Source organism: Chaetodon auriga, chromosome 23, assembly GCF_051107435.1.
Source record: "Chaetodon auriga isolate fChaAug3 chromosome 23, fChaAug3.hap1, whole genome shotgun sequence".
NCBI lineage: Eukaryota > Metazoa > Chordata > Actinopteri > Chaetodontiformes > Chaetodontidae > Chaetodon > Chaetodon auriga.
Genome location: NC_135096.1, coordinates 13,926,216 through 13,949,131, shown reverse-complemented (window position 1 = coordinate 13,949,131; position 22,916 = coordinate 13,926,216). Strand labels below are relative to the sequence as shown.

General features: G+C 44.1%; 2 protein-coding genes across 3 annotated transcripts in view; one reads left to right on the top strand and one right to left on the bottom strand.

Moving 5' to 3' along the window:
* The window catches only part of LOC143315687 (activin receptor type-2A), a 36,460-nt gene extending 26,582 nt beyond the window's left edge, over nt 1-9,878 (top strand). For both annotated transcript variants that reach the window (XM_076723014.1, XM_076723013.1), the window contains 7 exons: nt 4,495-4,638; nt 4,909-5,052; nt 7,728-7,873; nt 7,982-8,096; nt 8,634-8,772; nt 8,870-9,000; nt 9,210-9,878. In XM_076723014.1, the coding sequence (XP_076579129.1) occupies nt 4,495-4,638; nt 4,909-5,052; nt 7,728-7,873; nt 7,982-8,096; nt 8,634-8,772; nt 8,870-9,000; nt 9,210-9,404 (1,014 nt within the window). In that variant the 3' untranslated portion in view covers nt 9,405-9,878. The remainder of the gene's footprint in view (nt 1-4,494; nt 4,639-4,908; nt 5,053-7,727; nt 7,874-7,981; nt 8,097-8,633; nt 8,773-8,869; nt 9,001-9,209) is intronic.
* A 5,870-nt stretch (nt 9,879-15,748) lies between these two features.
* orc4 (origin recognition complex, subunit 4) lies at nt 15,749-20,065 on the bottom strand. Its single transcript, XM_076723729.1, has 14 exons — nt 19,977-20,065; nt 19,129-19,195; nt 18,924-19,000; nt 18,332-18,422; nt 18,112-18,187; nt 17,807-17,892; nt 17,670-17,718; nt 17,432-17,583; nt 17,164-17,337; nt 16,898-16,984; nt 16,635-16,743; nt 16,459-16,554; nt 16,211-16,278; nt 15,749-16,115 (listed from the first exon to the last, which is right to left on the bottom strand). The coding sequence occupies exons 2-14, from the start codon at nt 19,183-19,185 to the stop codon at nt 15,933-15,935; spliced, it is 1,305 nt and encodes a 434-aa protein (XP_076579844.1). The 5' UTR covers nt 19,186-19,195; nt 19,977-20,065; the 3' UTR covers nt 15,749-15,932.
* Nucleotides 20,066-22,916: the final 2,851 nt, after the last annotated feature.

The window sequence follows — 22,916 nt, the reverse complement described above, 5'->3', positions numbered from 1 at the left end:
TTTATGTAACATATTGTGTGTGATGTGACCCAGTTTCCAGAACAGTATCTGCCAGACCTATGGCTCACCATGTTTTTAACATGCCCAGAGACAGAGCAGAAGTGTTTGAAACTAAACCTGCAGCAAGCCTTTCCATCTTAAAAGCGGGCTGAGGACGAGTGCAGATGCATTTTGCATAAGTAGGAGAATTGCCACTTACCTGGAACATTTTTCAAGTCAGAGTGTAAATTACTTAAGTACAAGAGGAGCATAAGCCTTTGCAAATGTACTTTGGCTCAAAATTTATCACAGTGGAGTGGAGGTATGGCTGCAGACATCACTGAAAATCCTCATGTAAAAACGAGAAGGTAGCTCACTTCATAAAACTCAGACTCCGGCTCATTGTGGGTCCAGGCTTCTCGGTTGGCTCTTTTTAAGGTCACGTCAACAACGCAAGCTTCCAGGTCATATCGGCAACAAAATATGACCTTAGGATGGGCCGAGAATGACAAACGATGTTTTAGTGGCTTCATAACAGACTAACTGCCCATTTTATGTCTAAAAATCAAATGTGGCGTTTTGACTCTGATATGTCTGTGTGAGCTTATCTACTCCTAAACCCAGGGTTGGGGTTAGGGACAGGCCAAACCAGACCTAAAGGATCTGTTCTGATGTAATAGATGAAGGTGTAACCTGATTAGGCCACGGGAGATGGTTGAGGGTTGGAAGAACGGCGTGAAGCAGCAGATTCTGTTTTCCTGTTTCCTGTGGTCTGCTGACTAAGTGTAATGCGCCCCCGTTTGAGGCCACGGCGCCCTGTGATCGGACAAGGGATCCGGTGACTCCCGCGGGAGGCCAGGCCCGGCCCGGGCTGCCTCGTCAGGGCGAAAGCCCGGAAGACAGACAAGAGTTTCCAGAAACAATGCAGACACAAAGAAAGAAAAGAGTCCCGCACAAACTTGTTTGCTGTGTGGATGGTTATAACTGCCCGAATGGTCATTGGAACACGATATCAGACCGGAATAGATGAAAAAAATGAGACGAATCTAAGCTTTTTACTTCAACTCACCCTCCTCTCTGAAAGCTCTACAGAGTACATTCTCATATATGCAAAGCAGCATTGAAAACAGATGCAGAGAAACATTTCTGTGAAACTAAAGCTTCGTTTCGTTGGATCGTGCAATGTGTTCTTGAAGATGTTTTTTTGAGGTGCCAACTCGGGACCGTTTGGGCCATTCTGTAATCCAACCTCAGCACCATCGCGGGTAATTTTCCCCGTCATTTGGCTGGCATTCAGTGTGAAAGCAGTGCGTAGAGACAGCAGGTCTGCCTCGCAGCTCTGTGTTAGAGGGGAAAAGCTTTAAGTAAACACACCAGTTCCCACTAGAATCCTCTATTACCCCTTGCACTACCAGGCGGTTAGTGAAAGACAGTCACCCAGCTCTTTATTTTTTACCAGAAAACAACAAAAAGTTGCTTTTACTTTATTCTTACAAAGCTTGTTAAATAGGCAGACGTGTGCTGCTGCCACTACAGTGTTTTGTGCCACTACAACCTCAACTCACGGATTAGACCGGATGAAACTTCATCATCCCTGGGGAGCAATTTGGTCATTTCAGGAGCAAATAATTCTATATAAATTAGGAATTAATAAGGCTAAGAGCCAAGCTACAGCTCTGTGAGGCTGCCCTACTCTACCCCTCATTGGCTTACCTGGATATTCTTACCCCAACCCAAACAAGTCTCACTCCTCCTCCTCACCCCTCATGCCTAAACCCAACCAACAATTGCCACAAGTACTCGCCAGTCAGAGTCAGAGTCGGGCAGGTCGTGACTTCGCCTTTCTGGGATGCTAACGTGCTCACGGTGATAGTGCCAAAATGCTGATGTTCAGCAGATGTGATGTTCACTGTCTGTCCCATCGTTGGACAGCATGTCAGCAAGCTAAAACTGAGAAGAACTGTCACTTGCACTTCTTTCAATGAGGAAATACTGAGGTTACAATGAAGAAACAATTTCAGGCAGGTGTAAAACTGACAGACATATCACAACATATGAGGTTATGAAACATTCATATGGCTCCAGTTACGGATGTGTGATAGGAGTTGTGGTAAAATTTGTAGCCAGCTGAGACTCTTTCAGTTTCTGTTTGGGGGATTTTCTCTTGTTCTTCCTGCGAGAGGCTTCTAGGTGTATGAGATTCTTTGGTCGTGTCGTCTATTCATAGATTTTCTATGATGTTTCAGTCGTGGGCCTGTGAGGACCTAACCCTTCAGCTTGATCTTTTTGAGATAGTCCATTGTGGATTTTGAAGTGTGTTCAGGATCATTATCTTGTAGTAGAACCCATCCTCTTTCCATTTTCAGCTTGTTGAAATGTTCAATGTCCAAAGCATGATCGATCCACCGCCATGCTGGACAGTTGGAGACGACAGAAAAATATTTTGCTGTCGTCTTGTAGCATTCTCCTGCTTTGCGGGCATCAGTTATTTTATTTTCACAGTGCTTAGCAGCTGCTTAGAGGAGGCCATGGCTGCTGATTGTTGGGGCAAGGTTTGAGGACTCTGCTTTGAAATTTGCATCACTTGGCATTTTCTAACAATGGCTGTGATCAAGCCATTGTTAGGAATGGCTGATGAAGGTCAGCGACAATGGTAAAAGTTACCTGAGAGCTCAGATCTCTTGGGCTGCCCAAATTTTTGCCTGCCGCTGCAAGTAGAGCCTTATTGAACTCATTCATTTTTAAGCGAAAAACACAAATTTGAGTGTAGAACGGAAAGATCTCTCTTTTCTCTTTCCAGCCAAACAGCACTGCCCTGTTTTTGTGTGCACTAAATGCCAGAGTTCATGACCAGGCGTCACATTTCAAATCGATAAAAATCAAACCCATAAATGCTACTAAATGATGTACAGTTTGCTTCTGCAGCTACAATAATCTTGTCAGGACAGGCGGTAAAAGCTGAAGCCACTTCTCCCTGTTTTACTACCCATGCAGTTAAATGCGTTTTGGCTTGGCCCTGTAGCGCCTCTTAAGCTCATTTTTCACCGTGGAAGACTTGGATCGCACCAATATTTGTCTTTGAGAGTGGTTGGATGCCAAATCCTCGACCTGTGTGTGCTGCAATGTCCCGAACTCATTGATGTGAGTGTGATCGTCTTGCCACTCGTATCGGTGCCATGCCTCGTAACACAAAAGGGAGGCGTTTTTATGGGAAGTTAGGAAAACAGGCTTGGATTGACAAGCACTTTTGATATACTGTCATGGTGTCTGAGTGGATCCTGTGGGCCTCAGGGTTTTCAAACTTGCTCCAGCTTATCGAGCACCTCGTAAGCCTTCAGATCAAGTAAAAACATGAACATCGGCGGTGTTGCGGGGGGGGGGGGGGGGGACTGTTTCTTTTTACTGACACCTCTGATACAGAGGCGTGGAAGTAAAGTGGAGATTTTACAGCAGCGTATCTGCTTTCATCAAAGGCCATCAGTCATGTGCTCGACTTTCTCCTCTACCTTTTATCCTTTTGGAAATGTGACTCCCACGTTGCATGCTTCTTTTTAACCTTCCCCCCTTTCTCTCTCTCTCTCTCTCTCTCTCTCTCTCTCTCTCTCTCTCTCTCTCTCTCTCTCTGTGTGCCTCTCTATCCTCGCTCGCCCTCTGTCCTTCTCTGTGAAGTCACATGTGAAAGTGATCAGCTTAATCCCGATCACCAGCTGTGTTTAACCTACTTTATATTTGGACCACTTGGCTTCCTTGCTTCCACTTTTGTTTATACGGGATTAGCATGAACACACAGGCGCACGCATGAGGTTTGACCTGCCAGGGGTTTGACACGATGGCGCTCCAACGTGTTTATTGAACCGGTTTCATCAGCCTTGCTTCATATTCATTCATGTCATTCATAGCAGGCAGGGTTTTAGAGCTTTCCCCACCCACTTTTCCTCTGCAGCTCATTGGATTCAAACTGGCAACCCTCCAGTTACAGTCCCGCTTCTGTAAACCCAAGCAAATGCAGCCCCGAGGGGTTTAATTGAATTTAAAATGAATTAATCCATGCTATGCTGTGTCCTCAATGCCAAAAAAACTTCACAGTAATAATAATAACAATAATAACACTAAACCTAAACATGCAGCACTTCCTCAACCAGACTTTCCAAAGTGCTTTAACAATCAAATAAAGCAAACAGCAGACCTATAAAATAAATAAAGCAAGTCAAAAAAAGGCAATGAGGCACCACAGCAAAGAAAGACAAAGAGGCGGAAAAACAGTATGTTGGCAAAAGGAATTATAGGAGAGCATCGTCACATAAACTGGAGTCTATAAATGTAATTTGTAAGATGTGATTTAAGATGTGAAGATGATAGTGATTCTGCTGGTCTAAGCTCCTCAGGCACGTTGCTGCTGAGCCAAAAGCCTGGTCACCTTCAGTATAAGCCAATGCTATTTTAACACGCGACGAGAAAAGAATAGAGAATAACACCGTCCTTTTCTTCTTTTTTTTCTCTGCCCTCTCTCTGCAGGATCCCGGGCCCTCGCCCCCGTCCCCCGTTTTGGGACACAAACCGCTGCAGCTGATTGAGGTGAAGGCCAGGGGGCGCTTTGGCTGCGTGTGGAAGGCCCAGCTGCTCAGCGAATACGTGGCCGTTAAGATCTTCCCGATCCAGGTATCATACCGGACATTTTGGTGGCTTTCATGAAGATGATTTAGTGTTTTAAAGCTGTGAAATAAAGACAAACAGAAAGCTGAGAATCGTGTGATGAGCTAGTTGCTTTAACTTTTTGCCTTACTTCAAACTTTGTGCGATATTTAATCATTCCTAACACCACTTGTCACCACTTCCCTTTGCCTCCACAAGCTTTATTTGATGCTTTTGTTAATTGGGCGGCTTGAGAACAGAAATAACATCTGTATCTCTCTCTCTGCTCTCATCTAGGACAAGCTGTCGTGGCAGAACGAGTATGAGATCTACAGCGTGAGCGGCATGAAGCACGACAACATCCTCCACTTCATCGGCGTGGAGAAGAGGAACAACAACCTGGACCTGGAGCTGTGGCTCATCACCGCCTACCACGACAAGGTACGCCGTCCGCCATGGAGACAAACTGCTGCACGTATTGATTCATTCTTTGTTTCGTAACAGGCAGCAACTTTTGAGGGATGCAAGCACTTTAAAGATTGTTTGTGGCTGCATCCTCCTCATCTGAACAGTACATGTGAGCGAAGCTAATCCTCTGGTTTCAGCTAAGATAAGCTAGCTTTAGCTTAGCTTCCTGCAGCTGCAGAGACATTAGACAGGGAAAGTATCACTCAGTAAAATGATCTCTAATGAGACCAAGAAACAAATCAGTACGAGTAAGTTATTTGCAAAATTGCAACACAAGAATTAAGTGTCACACGTCCAAAATGATACAAAATGGACCAAAAAAAGCTGTTGGAGGAATGTGATTACCGACCGGCTGCACGTGAACACCTGTTTTCCAGTTTACTGCAGCGCAGGTTCTCTGATTTCCTGCCTGATTTCTTCTGCTAACCAGGCTGTTAGTGGTTGTAGCGCATCATCTCATGCTTATTGCACACACATCTAAAACCCTCCAGGACAGGCAGTCGAACACTAGAAGAAGTGTAAAACATGCACAAAACCTCCACGTTGTATTGATTCTGTTTGGTGCCGTAGCTAATCCGTAATTACAATCATGCTGTGTTTTTTTTTTATTTTTTGATGTTAAGTCTTGTTTACCCAGAGAAGGTGGACTTGAGCTTTGTGAGGCCCGGTGTGCTTCAATCACCCTCTCAGCCACAGTCTTTGGAGTATGTGGGGCTTTTAAGTGCCTCTGCGTTCTGAGGGTCATTACCAGCCAAGTGGGGAGCGACTATTCTACGCTTCACTTGCTCAAATTTCCCAGCCAGGCAAAGAATTTGAATCAGAGCGCTCAAGAAAGCTTCCCTGCATGTCTAAAGGTTGAAAAATTAAAGGTTGTGGGTGTGGCGGTGCGGCTTGAACGCCACAATGCAACTCTTAGTAAGCCACTTAACTCTGCAGCACTACAAGTGCTCTCCAAGCAGAAACAACATTGAAGGAATTTGTGTTAAAGGAGTTTTGGGAAAGGTCACTCCACCAGTAACATATCCGAAACACAGTTTAGTGCCCTGTCAAGCACGCACTGTAATTACTTTGTAAGCAGAAGTCTTTCGAGGATACATAAGTTAAACTTTAACCTACAAAAATCTCTTCCTTCCTGCCAGTTTTTGAGAGCAGGTGTCAAAGTCGATTTGGACTGAACCTCGGCTTACGTAACACAGCTGGAGCAGTGATTGCAGGGTTCAGCGTCTCCTTGACAGCTGATTTATGCCTCCATGTTTGATGCATCGGAGCAATTTTATGTGTTGCGATTTGCAGTGGCTGTAGCATGTAGTGGCTTGCTGTGAGGGATACAAGCACGTCCAAAGCTCCCCTTATTTGACTCTTTTCATATCTTGGATAATGCATGGATATTAATAGCTGTCGATGGCCGTCTTTCAGCGGGACGTTGGCTGCTTGGTCACTTGCATTTTCACAATTTTACGGAAATTAAGACGACGTTGAAAAACACTAAAGGAGCCCAGGAGGAGACACAGCATTTCTGCAAATACAGGACACCTGAACTGATCAGATTGAGTTAGTTTCTACATCTGTTAGAGCTGCCTGCCCTCTAGTGGTCACTCCGCCAACTACATCTGTCTTTGCCATAAATGACCTTGTATCATTGACATTCATTATGTAAGAACAAAGACACGTATAGAGGAGAAGGAATGAAGCAGATGCAGCTCCAACATTGGGGTTGAACTCTCTGCTAGAAGCAGCTTCTTTGGGGCAGTTTTATATGTCTTAACAGCAATATTTACACGTCTTCAGATGGAGCCAGTATCTAAAGACTCTCACCTCGCATACAAAGGATTTCTCAGCAGCTGCCGGGCGATGAAAGATGCGTCTCTGCAAAGTAAAATGGCACAAAAACTTTGTGGAAATTTAAGCAGGTCTGATAAAGGGCCTGCGTGCTCAGCGAACCTCCCTCTGATAAATGGAGATTAAACAACAATGATCAAACACCACAACAGCGTTGAGATAAATGAATAACATTTATCAGAGCTCTGTTATTCACCACCAACATTAAATGTGCAGGATGTTGGCTTGATGACAGAGGTGACCAAAGGATTTCACTGTGGTTTTAAGAGGACACCCAGTCGGTAGTAAATCTCATTTATTGCCCGTCACTGGAATTTGAGGCTCCAGGATCACCTCCAAGGTTTCAATATCGAATCATACAATCAAAGAAAAGTTGGATTTCTGCTTGCTGATTTCAACCATGTCGCAAAAACTTTCTTTTATGTCTGAGCCTCTTGTGAAATCCAGTACTGGTATTCAGCATTATTATTACTGAGGCACCCACATTTGTTTAGATTATGTTGAGTTGGTAAATTCCCACATATTTAAATATATTTAATCAATTAAGTAAATTATTTAGGTCTTTGAATATGCATGTTAATAATAATACGTTTTCCCTCAATAACCTAATTAATGCTTATTGATAGGAAGTAAAGAAGTTGTTGCACATAAATTAAAATCTTAGGGACCCTAACCCCCAGAATCAGGCATTAATGACTGATTAATAGCCAATGTGCGGCTAATATGTATGCTAATGAGCAGCCTGTGTTAAAGAAAGTGTGAAAGGAAAATGATCCTGAAGCTCAGATGTCTCTTTTCTCTCCCTGCAGGGCTCGCTGACGGACTACCTGAAGGCCAACGTGGTGTCGTGGAACGAGCTCTGCCACATCGCTCAGACAGCGGCCCGCGGCCTGGCCTACCTCCATGAAGACATCCCGGGACACAAGGACGGACACAAGCCCTCCATCGCTCACAGGTACGCTGTCAAAATACCGGCGGATTTCGCAGCTTTTATCAAAGCCGGAGCATCATTTTGACACGCTCTGTTTCTGGCTTCAGGAGTTGTTTGTTTTTTGTGTTTTAGGGACATTAAGAGTAAGAATGTGCTGTTGAAGAATAACCTGACAGCCTGCATAGCTGACTTTGGTCTTGCCCTGCAGTTTGAAGCAGGAAAATCAGCAGGAGACACACACGGACAGGTACAGTGAAATGTATTACAGCCCACTGACTTCTCAACACATGAAAGTGGTTGTATTGTTGGCATTTTTAATGTTTCAGTGGGTTTGACTGGAACCCCGTAGAGACCTGTGTCCTTAAGGCGATGTTACTGAGTCACCATTATCAATATTGATTTGTGAAAATACCCAGCAGCGCCTGTGGGTGGCAATGTGGGCCAGCGGCTTGCACAGACCCTGGAGGTCTGGAAAATCTTGGTAAATAGTTTGATCCGCCTGCAGGTGATGACAGATTGAGGTCATTCCCAGTTCATCACTTTGTTTTTGTCTGAATGGTTTCAATGGTTATAAAAAACACAGTGAAATCACGTCATTTGAACTGTTTTGCTTTGACGTATCTGCCGACGAAGCAGCAACCATGACAGGCATCACTTTTCGCCGCCTCAGCCCATCTGTCAGCTGCGTCATGACTTTCTTCCTCCTCGCCGCTTGTGCTCGATTTTGTAATTCTGTCCTGCCGCTGACCTTTGACCCCTTGAGCTGTTTCCTTTGAACCTGTAGGTGGGAACGCGGCGGTACATGGCTCCTGAAGTCCTGGAGGGTGCCATCAACTTCCAGCGCGACTCCTTCCTGCGTATCGACATGTACGCCTTCGGCCTCGTCCTGTGGGAGCTCGCGGCGCGGTGCACCGCCGCTGATGGTGAGTCTGACGCATCAATATAAGACCACTGAAGGTGCACTCTGTGTCACGTTACTCCACAGCAGTTCTAACTTCGGACATGGTTGTGCGTTAACAGGGCCAGTGGATGAGTACATGCTCCCGTTTGAGGAGGAGGTGGGTCAGCACCCCTCTCTGGAGGACATGCAGGAGGTCGTCGTTCATAAGAAACTGAGGCCCTGCCTGCGAGACTGCTGGCAGAAACACGCGGTGAGCAGCGAGTTTTGTTCTTCTGGAGCTGCTCTGTCACTGGATGCTCACATGTTTGATTCGCTCAACTTGTCGCACTGTATTTGATGCCAAAATATCCTCAGAGTTTCTTTCGTTTTGAGCAAATACTGCGTCCTTGTCTTTGTTGAAAAGTAACCCTGAAGCGAAGCTCTGACAGTGTCGCTGACCCGCTGCTCTCTCTCTGTCAGGGTCTGGCCATGCTGTGCGAAACCATCGAGGACTGCTGGGACCACGAGGCCGAGGCCCGCCTGTCCGCCGGCTGCGTCGAGGAGCGCATCGGCCAAATGCAGCGCCAAGCCCCGATCATCGGCCCCGAGGAGATCGTCACCGTGGTCACCATGGTGACCAACGTGGACCTCCCGCCCAAGGAGTCCAGCTTATGATCGCCCGAGGAGCTCGCAGAAACACGGATCAACACGAGGGGATGAGCAGCCGACCCTGGTTGGTCGGCGTAGTGGGTTTTTTTTTTCTTCTTCTTCCTTTCTTTTCAGTTTCTTTTTTTGTTTGTTGGTTGGTTTTTTTGTTTCGTTCTTTTAAGTGCGGGCCGCTACTCGCGTTCAGGAAACACCCTGCGCCCACCTCACCACATCAGTTGATATCCACCTCATCATGATATGCGTGCCTGAGGATTTTAACATTTTAACGGTCGAGACTCTCTCATCCCGAGCGAGCGATTCGGGATATTACGACGAAACGACGCCACCGAGTGAGAGTGCTGACTTGCTGGGACACTTTTGTCATGTATTGTTTTTATATGCATACACTCACATAGGAGGCGACCTGCTCTGCTCGGGTTTTCTACGGAGAGAGAAGATCTGGCAGAGAAATTTCACAGAACTCTCAGTGCATTTTAGTGTAAAAAAAAAAAAGAAAGAAAAAAGACGAGCACCTGGCTCTGGATACATTTGCTGTTTTCCCGTGTGCGTTTTTTGAAGAAACGACTATCGTTCTGCCAATAAGCAACGGCTTCTGAATGTTTATAGTGTAATGCTGCTGTACATAGTGTATTATGGACCCAGACAACTTGGTAATCAAGCTTATTTTAAAGGGGTGAGGGGGGAGGGGGGTCCATTTTCAAGCATTATGACGATAAAAACCATAAACCTCCTTCAACCAGGTATACCTCACTTCAGATGGACACAGTTTAAATTAGTCCCTCTCCCTGTTCACAGTCATTGCTCACACGATCCACAACCTCGGCTCCTGACGCTCAGACGCTCTGCTGCCAGCCGCGACGCTCGTGGGTGGACGTGGTCAGCAGAGCCTCGTGGCCATACACGCCGTAAACAAAGTGTTTCTCCTCGTTTTCCTCCCCTTTCTCAGTCTTTAGTTTTGCTCCACTTTGATTTGTGACTGAATGACAACTTTCTCCTTTTTGATCGTTTTACTTTTTTTCTTCTGATAACGGGAAAAAAAAAGCATCGCCCCATGATGAAGTTGTCGTTTAAAGTGATTTTTTCCGTTTTGGTTTGCCGTGTCCGTTGTCAACGGTATAATACTATCTGTCGCTGACAAGCCTAATTTTGGCCGTGAGATCTGGATATACAGTATATGTGCTTATATCTCTCTGGATTAGCGCTGGGTACCGACTAATGATGCTTCTGCTGTTTGGTCACAGAACCAAATCAGGTGGTATATATAGTCTGGGAGCAGATTTGATTCAAAATTGATCATCCGACGTGTAGAGGTGTCTGATTTGAAGTTTCGAGGGGGTCTCCAGAGGTACCCAGCCCTACTTTGGAGTTCTACCTGTATTTAGCTGAGCCAGCTTGCTTTTGATTTGATTGCACACATCTTTTTTGGATTACTATCAAGAGTTTTCTGCTCTCTTTTGATACACCTCAGGAATCTTTGCTACTCACCACCTCCTCGCATCCTCCGCCTCTTCCTCCTCATCCTCACCTGTCTCAGACTGGAATACCTCCTCTCTCGCTGATTCTTAACGCTTCTTCTTCTTCTTCTCTCTCTCTCTCTCTTCCCTCATCTCGACTTGCGAAGGTTTAGCCGTGCTGTCGTGTTCAGGAACATCTGTCTCTAGAACCTGGTCGAACCCTTAATCTGTAGAAACCTGCTCAGGATGTTAGCAGGTATTTCTCAGTCCCTGTAGATCCGAACCAGGTGGTCTGGCCTGAACCTTGAGAGCTAGTTAGTTTGCCAGTGTGGTCAAATTATCCGGGGTCGGGTAGCAGTAGCAGCAGGGTATTCTAGACCACCCTCTCCCCTTCTCCTGCTCCTTGTGGGTGTTCCCAGGCCAGATGAGATATATAATCACTCCAGCGAGATCTGGGAGGACCCCAGGGTCTCCTCCCAGGTGGATCTGCCTGGAAAACCTCCAAAGCAAGGCACCCAGAAGGCATCCTGATCAGATCCCTGAACCACCTCGCTACTCCGAGCTCCTCTCTCTGTCTTTCAGCCTGAGTCCAGCCCCGTCTAATTCTAGACATTTAATTGGACAGACAGTGTGTTTTATGTCTTTCTCCAGAATTAGACAAAAGCTGCTCAAAGCTATAACGGATTGAACAGTTTTCTCAAAATAAGCAGCTGATTTGACAAGAGAACCTGGCAGCTCGGTGCTTGTTTTATGCTCCTGGCTGTGATGGATGGTTTGAAGTCCCGCTGACGCTAACGAAGCGATCGCACGGCTAACTGCGCCGAGACGAGGGTTCTCTCTCTCTTTCATCCCGGTGCCATCTCTACGTATCCATGTTAGTTACTCTTGTAGATGTCAGGCAAAACGGATGTATCTGTCATTGTTGTGAAGGCAACAGTGACGTTTCTGAGTCTTTATTTCCTCTGAGGGACATTGAACACTGGTGCCGGCAGACCTGCAGTCTCTCCTCAAGCTTTGGGACGGTTTCACAGGACACAGTTTAAAATCAGGCGTTTCAAAATCAAGCTTTGCGGTCATGAAGAAACTTCTTTCTGCCATCCCGTTTCACATTCAGGGCAATATATAATTATACTTTATTGCATGCTGAGCATTTTATGCGCTCAAGGAAGTAAGAGCCAAGTAAAACAATAAAAAGAAATTGATTAACAATCATTTCAGGAGTGGGGAGTCAAAGCAAATCCTCCCATTCTGTGCAGCAAACAATCAGGTCGCAAACGGAGCTGAATATTTCCCGTGAGTGCTTATATGTACCCCCACTCTTCTGCACATTTTAACTCATTTTTTCTAGGGCAAAATTAGCTTTATATTAACTAAGGGCCATTTTCCACCAAATAACAGAGGCTGTAAAAGTTCCTTGAGCGTGTTTGCATTTAATTTCCTGCTGCAAAAGTAAACCGGTGACGATTAGATGAATCGGGAGGGGGTGACAGTAAAAGTAAGACAAGTTTGAGATTTTATTTCAGCACATGCTACGAGCACTACAACACCACCTGAAGGAAGTAGAAGCCATCATCTTGTTATTTACTTACTGTAGCACGACTACGATATCTGCATCGATATCACTTCCTTTTGCTGCTGCTGTTTTTTCAATTAACTGCTATTCAAAAACAGCCATTATCTAAAGCCCTCATGAAGCTCAAACAGTCAGGGACGATCAGTACTGCAAACCCCATCAGCCCTTCAATAAGTACTACCTCACTCGCAGGGATTTCTTTGGGGTAGAAAGAACGGCAAATAAACCAAAATCCTAACCAGGCTCTGCCAGAAGAAAAAGATCCAAATTCCCAAGTTCTTCAAATGTTTCTTGAACTGGGGGAAAAGATCCAGTTTGAGGGATTGTTTCCCAGAAAAGTTTGAAAATAAGGCTAAAAAGAAGTTTCCTCATCTTCACCGTCACGCAGTATCTCTCAAAAAAGGATCCTCGACATGCGCTGACTGGCTCAAAAGCAAAGGAAAAACACCAGTATTACCCTTTTTAGTCCCTAACTTTGTGCCCTTAAATGCAAAACTTACCAGTATTCCAGCAGCCAAGTGGATTTTACAAACTGCCTCATGTTGGTTGGTTACCTGCCAAAGTGGCTGTTCGATCAGCCACAGCAAAAAAAGAAAACGTGCCAGCGTTTGGTTGATGATGGTGGACCTTGAGTTTAAACTGTGCTGGAGAAACCGACCCAAACCAACAAATACCATTCAGGGATTCAGTACTATGCTTTTCTAAGTTCTCGCGAGTTATATGCAACCAGTGCCGCAAACTACCCTACACTTCTGTAGGATCAGCTGCAGGAGCGACTTTCAACAAACACACACACACAAATAACTTGTAGCATTTTAATTTTTTTTTTTAATCCGTGACCTTGCATATTGATATATGTTGTATTTATTTTTTAATTTACAGGCCTGAGGTTTTGGGGATCAGAGCTCAGGTGCAACTCGGAAAAAAGTTGGAAGAGTTGGCACGATTTACGGTTGTTGTTGTTGGGGAGGGGGGGAGGGGGTTGGGGGGGGGGGTGTTCGGTTGTAATTCAGGAAATACTTTCATTAATTCAAAAAGAAAAGATATAAACTGTAACATGCTTCTTTCTATTCAGTCTATGGACAAACGACCGAGAATGAATGTTCTTCAGACTCCTGGATTCCAGTATTGTGTGTACTTCGATGGATTGAGCCCGGCCCTGTGTACCTTTAGAGGGCTTTGCGTTTGGCTGGTTTCGTGTGATTGTGCCCTGTCGCAGTAGAGGCCAGTAAAACCGGCGGAGATCCATTCATACACCTCTTGGTCTGGTGGTGACCTGCTGAAGATGTGAACCTGCTGTCGGAGCAGTGAATCAGCAGGCAGACCGTGCGGAGAAATTGTTAAGCTCCCACAGAGGATTTGAACCTGTAACAGTCCAGTTGTACCTAAAACAAAACGACTAACATCATCTGCTTTCCTTCCTGTCGCTTTGGCCAGACGTCAGATCTCAAGACAACACTCTCCATTGGCTCCTCGAAGGGTTTCGGTTCATCCTAAATAAATGTCTGTTTGTGTTTGGATCCAGACGTGAACTCCGTGAAGGAAGTAAACCTATTCGGACTCGGCTTTGGTCTAAATACGCTCAGAACGTTTTCATTTGGAGGTGTATGAATGGCTTTTGCGGCTTTGCGGCTCTCTGTCCCGACTTCCTCCAGCCCAGCGCCTCACATTGCTGTGCATATAAACTACCAGTGAAACATTTGTGTCTTGTTGCCCCCACTATTTTAAGCAGTCTAGGCTCTGTACAGACATGAGAACATAAATACCTGTATCAACTATATACTCTGAGCTGAATCTTTATAAGTGCGTGTTGAACTTCAGTGTTTCCTCTACATTCGTTGATACTTTTCTTGTGTTTTGACTCGGCAGCGGGGCTCGGCCCGGGCTGCTTTTGAAATTGTCCTTCACTACACGAAATCTAACTTTAAGTTGAGCTTTGTGTAAGCTAAAAGCTAGAGGCTCATTGGAGTACTTTGTAAGGCATCCAAGAAAGCACTTAAGGGTTCCTCGGCAGAAAATACACGACAAACGTTCAGCCCAGGTGTTCCTCAGGGAGCCTCCTCGGGTCCCCTGGCAGCATTTTGAAGAATCCCTGAAGCTCTTTAAGAGCAGTTGCAATACTCCATGTGTGACAATGCAATCACCCACTCCAGGTATTTCATTCCAGCATCTCAATCTCCTGCTTTTCCCCCACTGTTGGCAAGAATTTTAGAGGAAACATTGAACTCCAATGACCTCGCCGCCAAGGCTGTCTTGGCAGCAGGATAAGTCTGGTTGCCAGGTCTGAAATTTCTATGAAAAAAATACACTACAAGCATTTTTGACCCCACATTTCTCGAGGCTCTCGAGTTGCAGCGCTGATCTTGGATCTGCCAACGTAGCCTCTAATGGTGATGATGCTCGCAGGGTTCTCAAGGGTGGAAGAGCAATCTGCTCATTTTTTGGTCATGAAACGTCAGTGGGTTGTGTTTAAAAAAAAAAAGGAAAACAGACTCTGATGAAAATGTCTTTGTTTCTTTCATCCTGATACATGTGACTGTTTTATGTTACTGACAAAAAATGTGAAAAACGACAAGAAACTGAGGTCTGGATTTCAAACTGGAAAATGCAGGAAGAACAGAAGTGAGTTTTTACCAGCTCCAGGGGTTCTCGCCCTGACCTCTGACCTTTGACCTCCCAGTTAAGGGAGGATTAGAGAGCAGAAAGTTCCCTTCGAAAAGTCCCACAGCAGAAAAAACCTTCAGAGACACATTATCACAGAGGAGACGACACTGATCCCTGATCAGCGCTGCAGCTCTCGGCTCATGGTTTTTATCAGCTGAAGTGATCCACGTGATGTAAATAAATGTGTTTTTAGATTGTGAACTTTGATGTTTTTCTTTGACTTCATACCTATTGATCAAGCTTTGTTGTTCATGTATATTAAATTGTTTCCAGGGTAATTATGTGGAAAGTAAGGACCTGGAAAGCGCCAACAGTCGAATAAGCTGCAGAAGGTTTATGCACATAACATGTTGACTTCATAAAATGTAGAAAATGGAGTTTAAATTAGTATTCAGGCCAGATTTTGTTGCATGCTTTCAAATGAAACTGCATCTTCCTTGCAGAACTGAGGAAGGACGAGCCAGAGCCTGATTTTCTGTTATCTAATGATGGTGCTTCCTGTCGACTGCAGGCTTTCAGCACTAGATGGCAGCATTCAGCAGGTGAAGCGCTGACCCCAGCCTCATTCCTGGTCCTCACTCCAGCACTTCTTAGTGTTTTTCAGTCACGTGGGCTAAAAGATTAGCTTGGCAAGACATCCTATCAGTAAGTCCAGTGATTTTTAAGGAATCTTTATTTTATTGGATCCACTTCTTGTTTTCAAACTCTCAAACAGAAAGTTCACTTGTGTCATTTCATTGTTGCAATGCAGGATTATTGCACAATATTCAAAAACCAAACTCTGCTAAATTCAGTCTTTTCACTCAAAAAGTCTTTCCTGCTCTGCAAAACGTACGCAGAGTCCTACCCGAACGCTGACATGGCCCACTGCTTGACGTCTGTGGGGCATTGTGGGTACTTCTGCAGGGCCTCCATGATCTGACTGTGGTCGAGCATGAGCCTCATGAGCTGGTACTCCCTCTGAGTTTTGGCTGCAGCACTGTCGACCGGTCGGATCAGCTCCAGCTGCTGCAGGTGCTCGAAGGCCTGAGGACAGGTGAGAGGGAAAGTGTTAGCGGCCTGATGTAAAATTTGGCCAAATATTGAAGCATCATGAGGCTCTTTGAATGCTTCACACAGACCTTCATGATGACCGGTGGGTCAAAGTTGTACATGGAGTTCGACTTCCTCTGCAGGAACTTCTTAAACTCTAAAAAACAGGAAAAATCAACCAATCATATGCAAGTAAAATGACACACCGGCTGCTTTTAGCATCAGGGCTAAACTGGCTGATTCATGTCATTGTTCATTCATGCTAAAAGTGCGTTAATCTCCAGTTACATCATGTTTTATGACAAAGCACAAAAGGAGGTGAAGTTTCCAGCCGTACCGTTGTGAACCATTTGAAAGTTGAACGGCTCTCCTTCATAGACGTCGTTGAGGTGTTTCATGGCGATGATGAGGCACAGCTCCAAGATGGACAGACCTGGAGACGGACAACAGAAATATAACGAACTCGTTGCAGAGTTTGACTGAAATTCTTCTCACTCCGTTTTGTTTTTTTACCGTGGAGCATGTTCGCCACGGCGTCGGCGAAACACAGCCTGCTGGCCTCCAGCAGGTCTGCAGGTTTGATGGCAGGTTTGGCTGCAGACACACGACTCAGACACAACATCTGGAGACAAAGAGAGAAAACAGCAAAGAATCACACTGGAGATAGTTTACATGCAGAATTCAAACACTGAACTGAGAGGAGGGCAGATGAGAGGGAAAGAGGGGACAGGACAGGAGAGGAGGAAGGAGGAGAGGAGGAAGGAGGTGTGCTGTACCAGCAGCATGTGCATCGACCGGAAGTCTTTGCTAGAGTTGAAGTGTCTCTGTAAGACGTCCTCCACTGATTTGTCTTCACACAGAGTCTGAGGACAGAAGACAAAGGGAAGACTAGTCAATCACGGCTGATGCTTCAAGCTGCTTCCTCTTTGTTGTAAAATCACACCCCTGCACAGCGCCTCCTCCAGGTCAACCACAGAACTACTGCTAATACAAGACACTCGTGAACGCTGAACACTGAGCTGAGATCAGTTCCATCGCTCACCTTCACGCTGGCGTTCCAGTCCTGAGCGAACCCATCGTCGGGAAAGTCGTCCGGCAGGGTGAGCTGAGTTCGAACCCGCTCCAGGTATTGAGGGAATGTCGGGTTGCTGAGCAGGTGGATCTGACGGTGGGAGAACCGCGACTTAACCCGCTTCTCCAGCAGCTCCAGGACATCCTGGACAGAAAAGAACCATCAGAAAAATATTTAAAACGAAGCTTAACCGAAGCCTCCTGCTGTGTTTCCCTGTCAGGAGGATCGAGGGGCTCACCAGTCTGCAGGTGAGGCCGACCACAGCGATGGGAGCCTGGGCAGACTGCGAGATGTCAAACAGGTTGTAGAGCAGCGTCTGGTTCTTGTGGTGGGCGAACAGGTCAAACTCGTCCAGGACGAACAACACCGGGCGGCTGCTGCTGCGATCGCCTGGTGTCAAACCCACAAATCAATCATATCCCAAAGAAACAGCGTCAAAATCAAAATGGTGCACGATCAGGGCTGAATTTTCTCACCTTTCTTCAATGCCTCCAGCAAGAATGCCAGATTCTCTGCAAAACTTCCCTGAAATGAAACACAAGCCGATTTCTGTAGCACTTTTATTTCATTATTAATGAGAAAAACGGCCACAAAACAGTTTCCAAATACTTACAAACACTTTATCACCAACAACGTTTTCCAGGTGGAGCTGCCGTGTTATTTCTTTTAGCGCTATTCTGTCATCAGTCTGCAGGAGACCTACAACAAACAGGCCTGTTATGCATCTGATTATCCACACTTGGAGACATTTTTATTAAATAATAGTGTCACACATTTTGCTGATAATATTTCTGCATGAATCCTGGTGGAATATCTTTTATAGCCAGAGGAAAGAACATCCAGAGATGTGAGATCTTCGAAGTATTCAGGTCCTTAAATGCTGAATAAATTAAATGAGGTTTGGTGAGGAATCAGTACCGTTGAGATGAACCTGCAGCAGGTTTTGTTGCACTTCTTTTTCCTCTTGCAGGTCTCTCAGCACACACTTCAGCAGCTGCAGACACAGACACTCAGACAGCGTCAGACAGTGCAACTCTCCCGGGATTGAAAACACTTCGACACAATTCATCATCTTTTCAGCCTTTTCTTTGTACCCACAAGCCCATTTTAAGCATGTTTTCTGGCTGCAGAGGCTCACCATTGTTTTTCCTGCACCCCTGGGACCAACGATTAGCACCGAGTTACTCTCCCCGTGGACGGCTGTCCGCTTCAGCAGCTCCAGGACATGTCTGAAAACACAGTGTTTAAACTACAATACCCACAATGCTCCTCCAGGTGTGCAAAATAACAAGGTGTATAGTCAATTTCTGTTTCCTCTAAACGTCCTGTAGTTCCATCTAATGAGTGCAAATGGTTAAACCCTCAGAGTTGGAGGTGGACTTCGCTACCTGGGATGCTGGTGTTGTGTCCAAGTCAGCTGGGAACTGGAGCTTTTCCAGCCCACAAACTGGGACAGTGCTGTCAGCCAGGTAAGACTGAACTGGGTCACAGAAACTCCCACCGAGTCCCAGATCATCTCTCTCTAAGAGATGACAATCCAACTACTGTTTCTACTTTAAAATTCAAGGATTTTTCCCTTGACTATCAGCATCTTTGAAGACCTTTCTTCACAGTAATGAAGATTTTCATTTTCAAACATTTGATGTGCATTTTCCAAACCATTCAAGACCTGTAAACTACCTCGTTCAAGATTTCAGACTTTGCAGTCAGCTTTGTTGAAATAAACCTACTTGTGTTGAGCTTCCACTCCCTCCAGCCTGTCGGGGAGCTGCTGATGGCAAAGTCGCTCCCTGAAAATCTTCTGAACCTGAAAATGAACATGAATACAGACATTCCAGCAATCATGTGCTTGCCAACCATGTATACACTTGTCAGGAACAGTCATTTCACCAGAAACAAGTTAGAAGAGAATAAGTCAAACTGGCTGATACTAACCTGTATGATGCATTCTCCGACTGGCAAATGAGCATTTTTCATTTTCCTTTTACTCATCCTGCAGTGACTGCAACACATGTGGTTCACTGGTTAAAATACATGACATTTATATTGCCCCCAAAAATGCTGCAGGGACTTCCACAAGTCCTTAATGACATCCCAAGAAAATTAAAGCAATGTCAGTATGTTTTTTATTCCATTTAGCCCAGTTTACTATCTCCTCAAGAGCAATAATCAGTTACAATTCTGTATTCAATGTCATGTAGATGTAAAACCTGACGAAATGGTAGTTAAGTGTCATTTAAATGCACTAACGCAGCGCTTTCGAGCCAAACTCCAATTGATTGTTCGTCAAAACATAATGATCTCGCTTTGTGACATAATGTGCATTCATGCTGTAACATTAGATACGGTCTATAATGAATGAGGACAAACCATCACTCAATTCGGCATATAGCCGATCCAACAACGACCATCTATTTAGTAAGATTTACACTTTAATAACTGCCTCGTAGGTCTGCCTACAGTACGATCACGTCGCTGAATTATGGATGGCATGTATGCCGAACTATAAAGTAACTCGGAATTAATCAGTCGGGATTGCAAGTTGTGTTAAAAATTGTATTAATATTTGCCATCAAGCAAGGATTCACAAGTCTGCCATAGTTTCAGATTGGAGTTTGGTCTCACTTTCTTTCCACGCTGCAGTGAACGTCACCGGGGCTCGTTAGCCGCGCGCCGCAGAAGCACACCAGCAGTAAAATAAAGTAAAATGATTCGGAATATGTTGTTGAATTATTGTTATTATGCCCAACAATATGTACACAAAATATAATAACAGGACATACCAAGAGAAACCGAGGCTTCAGCCGCTGAGAGCTCTCAATCTTCGCGGGAATACTGTGCTGCTAGCAATGACGACTTCCTGCTTTGAGTTATTCTCCGGCTCTGATTGGCTGAGGCTCAGACTGGACTGGGGACGCACTGCCACAGCCAGTGAGTGGCACCGAATCACAATTATTCTGTAAACAATAACAATAATAGTAATCGAAAAGGGCAGGCCACGAGTGTTAGAGCTGTTTATCACTTTTTGATAGTTGCCATTTGTGTGTGAGTTTTAAGCTTTTATACGCTTGTGAAGCAGACGGTAAATGGAAATTGAAGAGCACGTCTCTCCTTGTGTCTCGTGATGCCAAGCTCCATTATCATCCAAAAACTATTAAGAACACATCAATTAAAAGACTCAATAGAGCACCAAATCTGTATTAATCTACTGCTGAAAATAGTCCAGAACAATTGTACTTGTATTTGCTGCTGTTGGAGGAACATTTACTAAAAAACACAGTGATGAGTTCTTTTAGGAAGTTACTGAGCATATTTTTTTAAAACTGTGCATCACTTCATGTTTTTTAATCAAGGAGGAATGTTGAACCAAATTTTAGAAATATGAACAAAACAAAAACCTTAATTGGGTGTGTGAAATTTCTGGCAATTAAATGTATTTTTTCCTTAAAAACGTCTTTGAAATGGCCTTATCTTTAAGCATTTTCAGGCAGTTCATCACCCAACAACTAAGCTTAGCTGTCTGAAGAAAGAGTATTTTACAAATAATTTGCAAATACATGACGTTCCACCATTCAACCGTGGATTTTCTTTTAGCCTATACATCCTACCTCCCACTGCTTTCACTTTCATCAGACAAACAAAATCTCGTCTGGACTCAATGAGCCGTAAGCATGCTCAAATTCAATTTTAGAAAACATCTGTGCAGTTCTGACAAAATTTGGAGGTGTGATGCACAGCAGTTGAAAACATGACACTGATTGCCTTAACAGAGGCAATTATATGTAATTATGAATTTTATTTTTTTACATCTGTGAAGCCATAACCACCATCACCGCTCTGATTTTGATCAAATTAGGCTGATCTGAATAGCTTGTGGGTTGCCTGCATAACAACATCTTTTACTCATTCACAATGATGATGAAGCTCTGGAGATACTTAAACGCTTCCTGTGGCTTTTGGTTGACTGATGAAAAAAAGCACCAATAGACCACCAGATATCTCGCAAATCGTCTCCCAGTCTCTGCTCCCATTTAGCCTGTCACATTATTCTAAAATACAACTCTCCGCTCTCACATCCAGCTCTGTGTTTGCCCTTAAAAATACATGAAGCGGCCCTTTTTACAGCAGCCGTACACTGAATTAATTTAACGTCTCCTCAGGTTTGACCTTCAGACAAAATTCAAGCATTTGCACCCTGAGCTGCATCTTCTTTCCACTTCACATGACTGAACTCCACAGCTTTTTGGGCTTTCATGACCTTTATTTATTCAGAGAATTTATCCCTTTTTGCTTCTGTTTTATATTTTCAGATTTCCATACACTTAAATGCAGCATTTAATGAGAAATTACCACCATAAAGCAGAGTATTGCCCAACGGCACTTGTGTCACTGTTGTCTTTTGTTCAATAATTCATCTTTTTACATACAAAATATAGAAATTCTCATTTTTTAGTATCCATATCCAGTTCATAAATGTGAATATTTTAACAACATTTCATAATGGCTGATGAAACACTAAAAAGACTCAAGATGATCTGGTGTTGAAAGTTTTAATGTGGAACCTCCCAATGAATGTAATTAATTCTTAACATTACAACAATTTGCAGCCTAATAGTGTAATAATCTCGTTAACACAATATGCCTCATTAATACGATACAATACCTCCAAGCTATTAGCAAATAACTCTTTTACTGTTAATTGGATTATTATTAGTGAGCTTTATTATATTAGCAAGGCAGTGTGTTTTTTTTAACCCTGACAATGAATATTTACTATGAATATTAAATTATCAGGCAAAACATCTGTTCATGACTTTCTATATTTAATATTGAGGTTTATGTGATACAGGCTTGGAAGTAGCTTAAGACAGAGCAGATAATCCATCACAGTAAAGATCACACGTGTGATTAGATGTTCAAGCTAATGTAAGAAGATTGTTTAAGGATGTTTGGAAAAGTCCTGACTCTTAACAATCCCTTATCTTCTTTGTGGCTGTATCCTTCTGTTGTATGGACACCAGAATTTTTTTTTCATATATATCAGGAAAAAAAAAACCTCTGTATGTGTCATTTGTTGTTTTGATCCCTCGCTACACTTCTGTCAGCCAGCAGCCCACTCATCTGTGAAGCAAAACCCCAAACTCTAGATGCACTAAACCAACTCATTACTGAGCTTTTACCAAAAGGAACAACAGTGCAGAGGAGTTCTGTGGTTGATGTGCTTGAGTTTAGAGTTACTCAATGTGTAGATGTTGTGAAACCAGCAAACATTACACAAACAATAGTCTCATGTCTGCCCATAATTAATGCAAGTTTAACATGAATGTAAAATTAGTATTAATTTGAAATGTCCTTAATTTAAATTCTGCTTCTCTGGCTTTTCACCATGCCAGAAATAACAGTGAGGCATCAACATAGTATCTGTAATTCAGCAAAATGTTTGGCATCATTCATTAGCATCTTTAATGCAGAAATCCTCTCAACTAAGGCATCAAAAATGACAAAATATCAGTGGATCTCTTCTCATAAGAAGAGTGAAACCTGATATGATCTCATATTCTGACACAGGACTAAAGTCACATAACAGATTCATGAAATACTGTTCATTTTGGACAGCTGATGCTCCCTGAGGAGCTCCTGCAGACCCCCAGACCCCGCTGTGGGAACCATAACAGAAATGTGCGGCTCTGTGTGAGTCACCCCACCCACAGATCCAGTGCTTC

Coding starts and splice junctions, on each gene's coding strand:
- orc4 (XM_076723729.1), bottom strand. CDS start 19,185: ATGAGTAAAAGGAAAATGAAAAATGCTCATTTGCCAGTCGGAGAATGC. Junction 18,188..18,331: donor GGGGTGCAGGAAAAACAATG/GTGAGCCTCTGC, acceptor CTGTGTCTGCAG/CTGCTGAAGTGTGTGCTGAG. Junction 17,338..17,431: donor TCGGCCTCACCTGCAGACTG/GTGAGCCCCTCG, acceptor TTTTCTGTCCAG/GATGTCCTGGAGCTGCTGGA.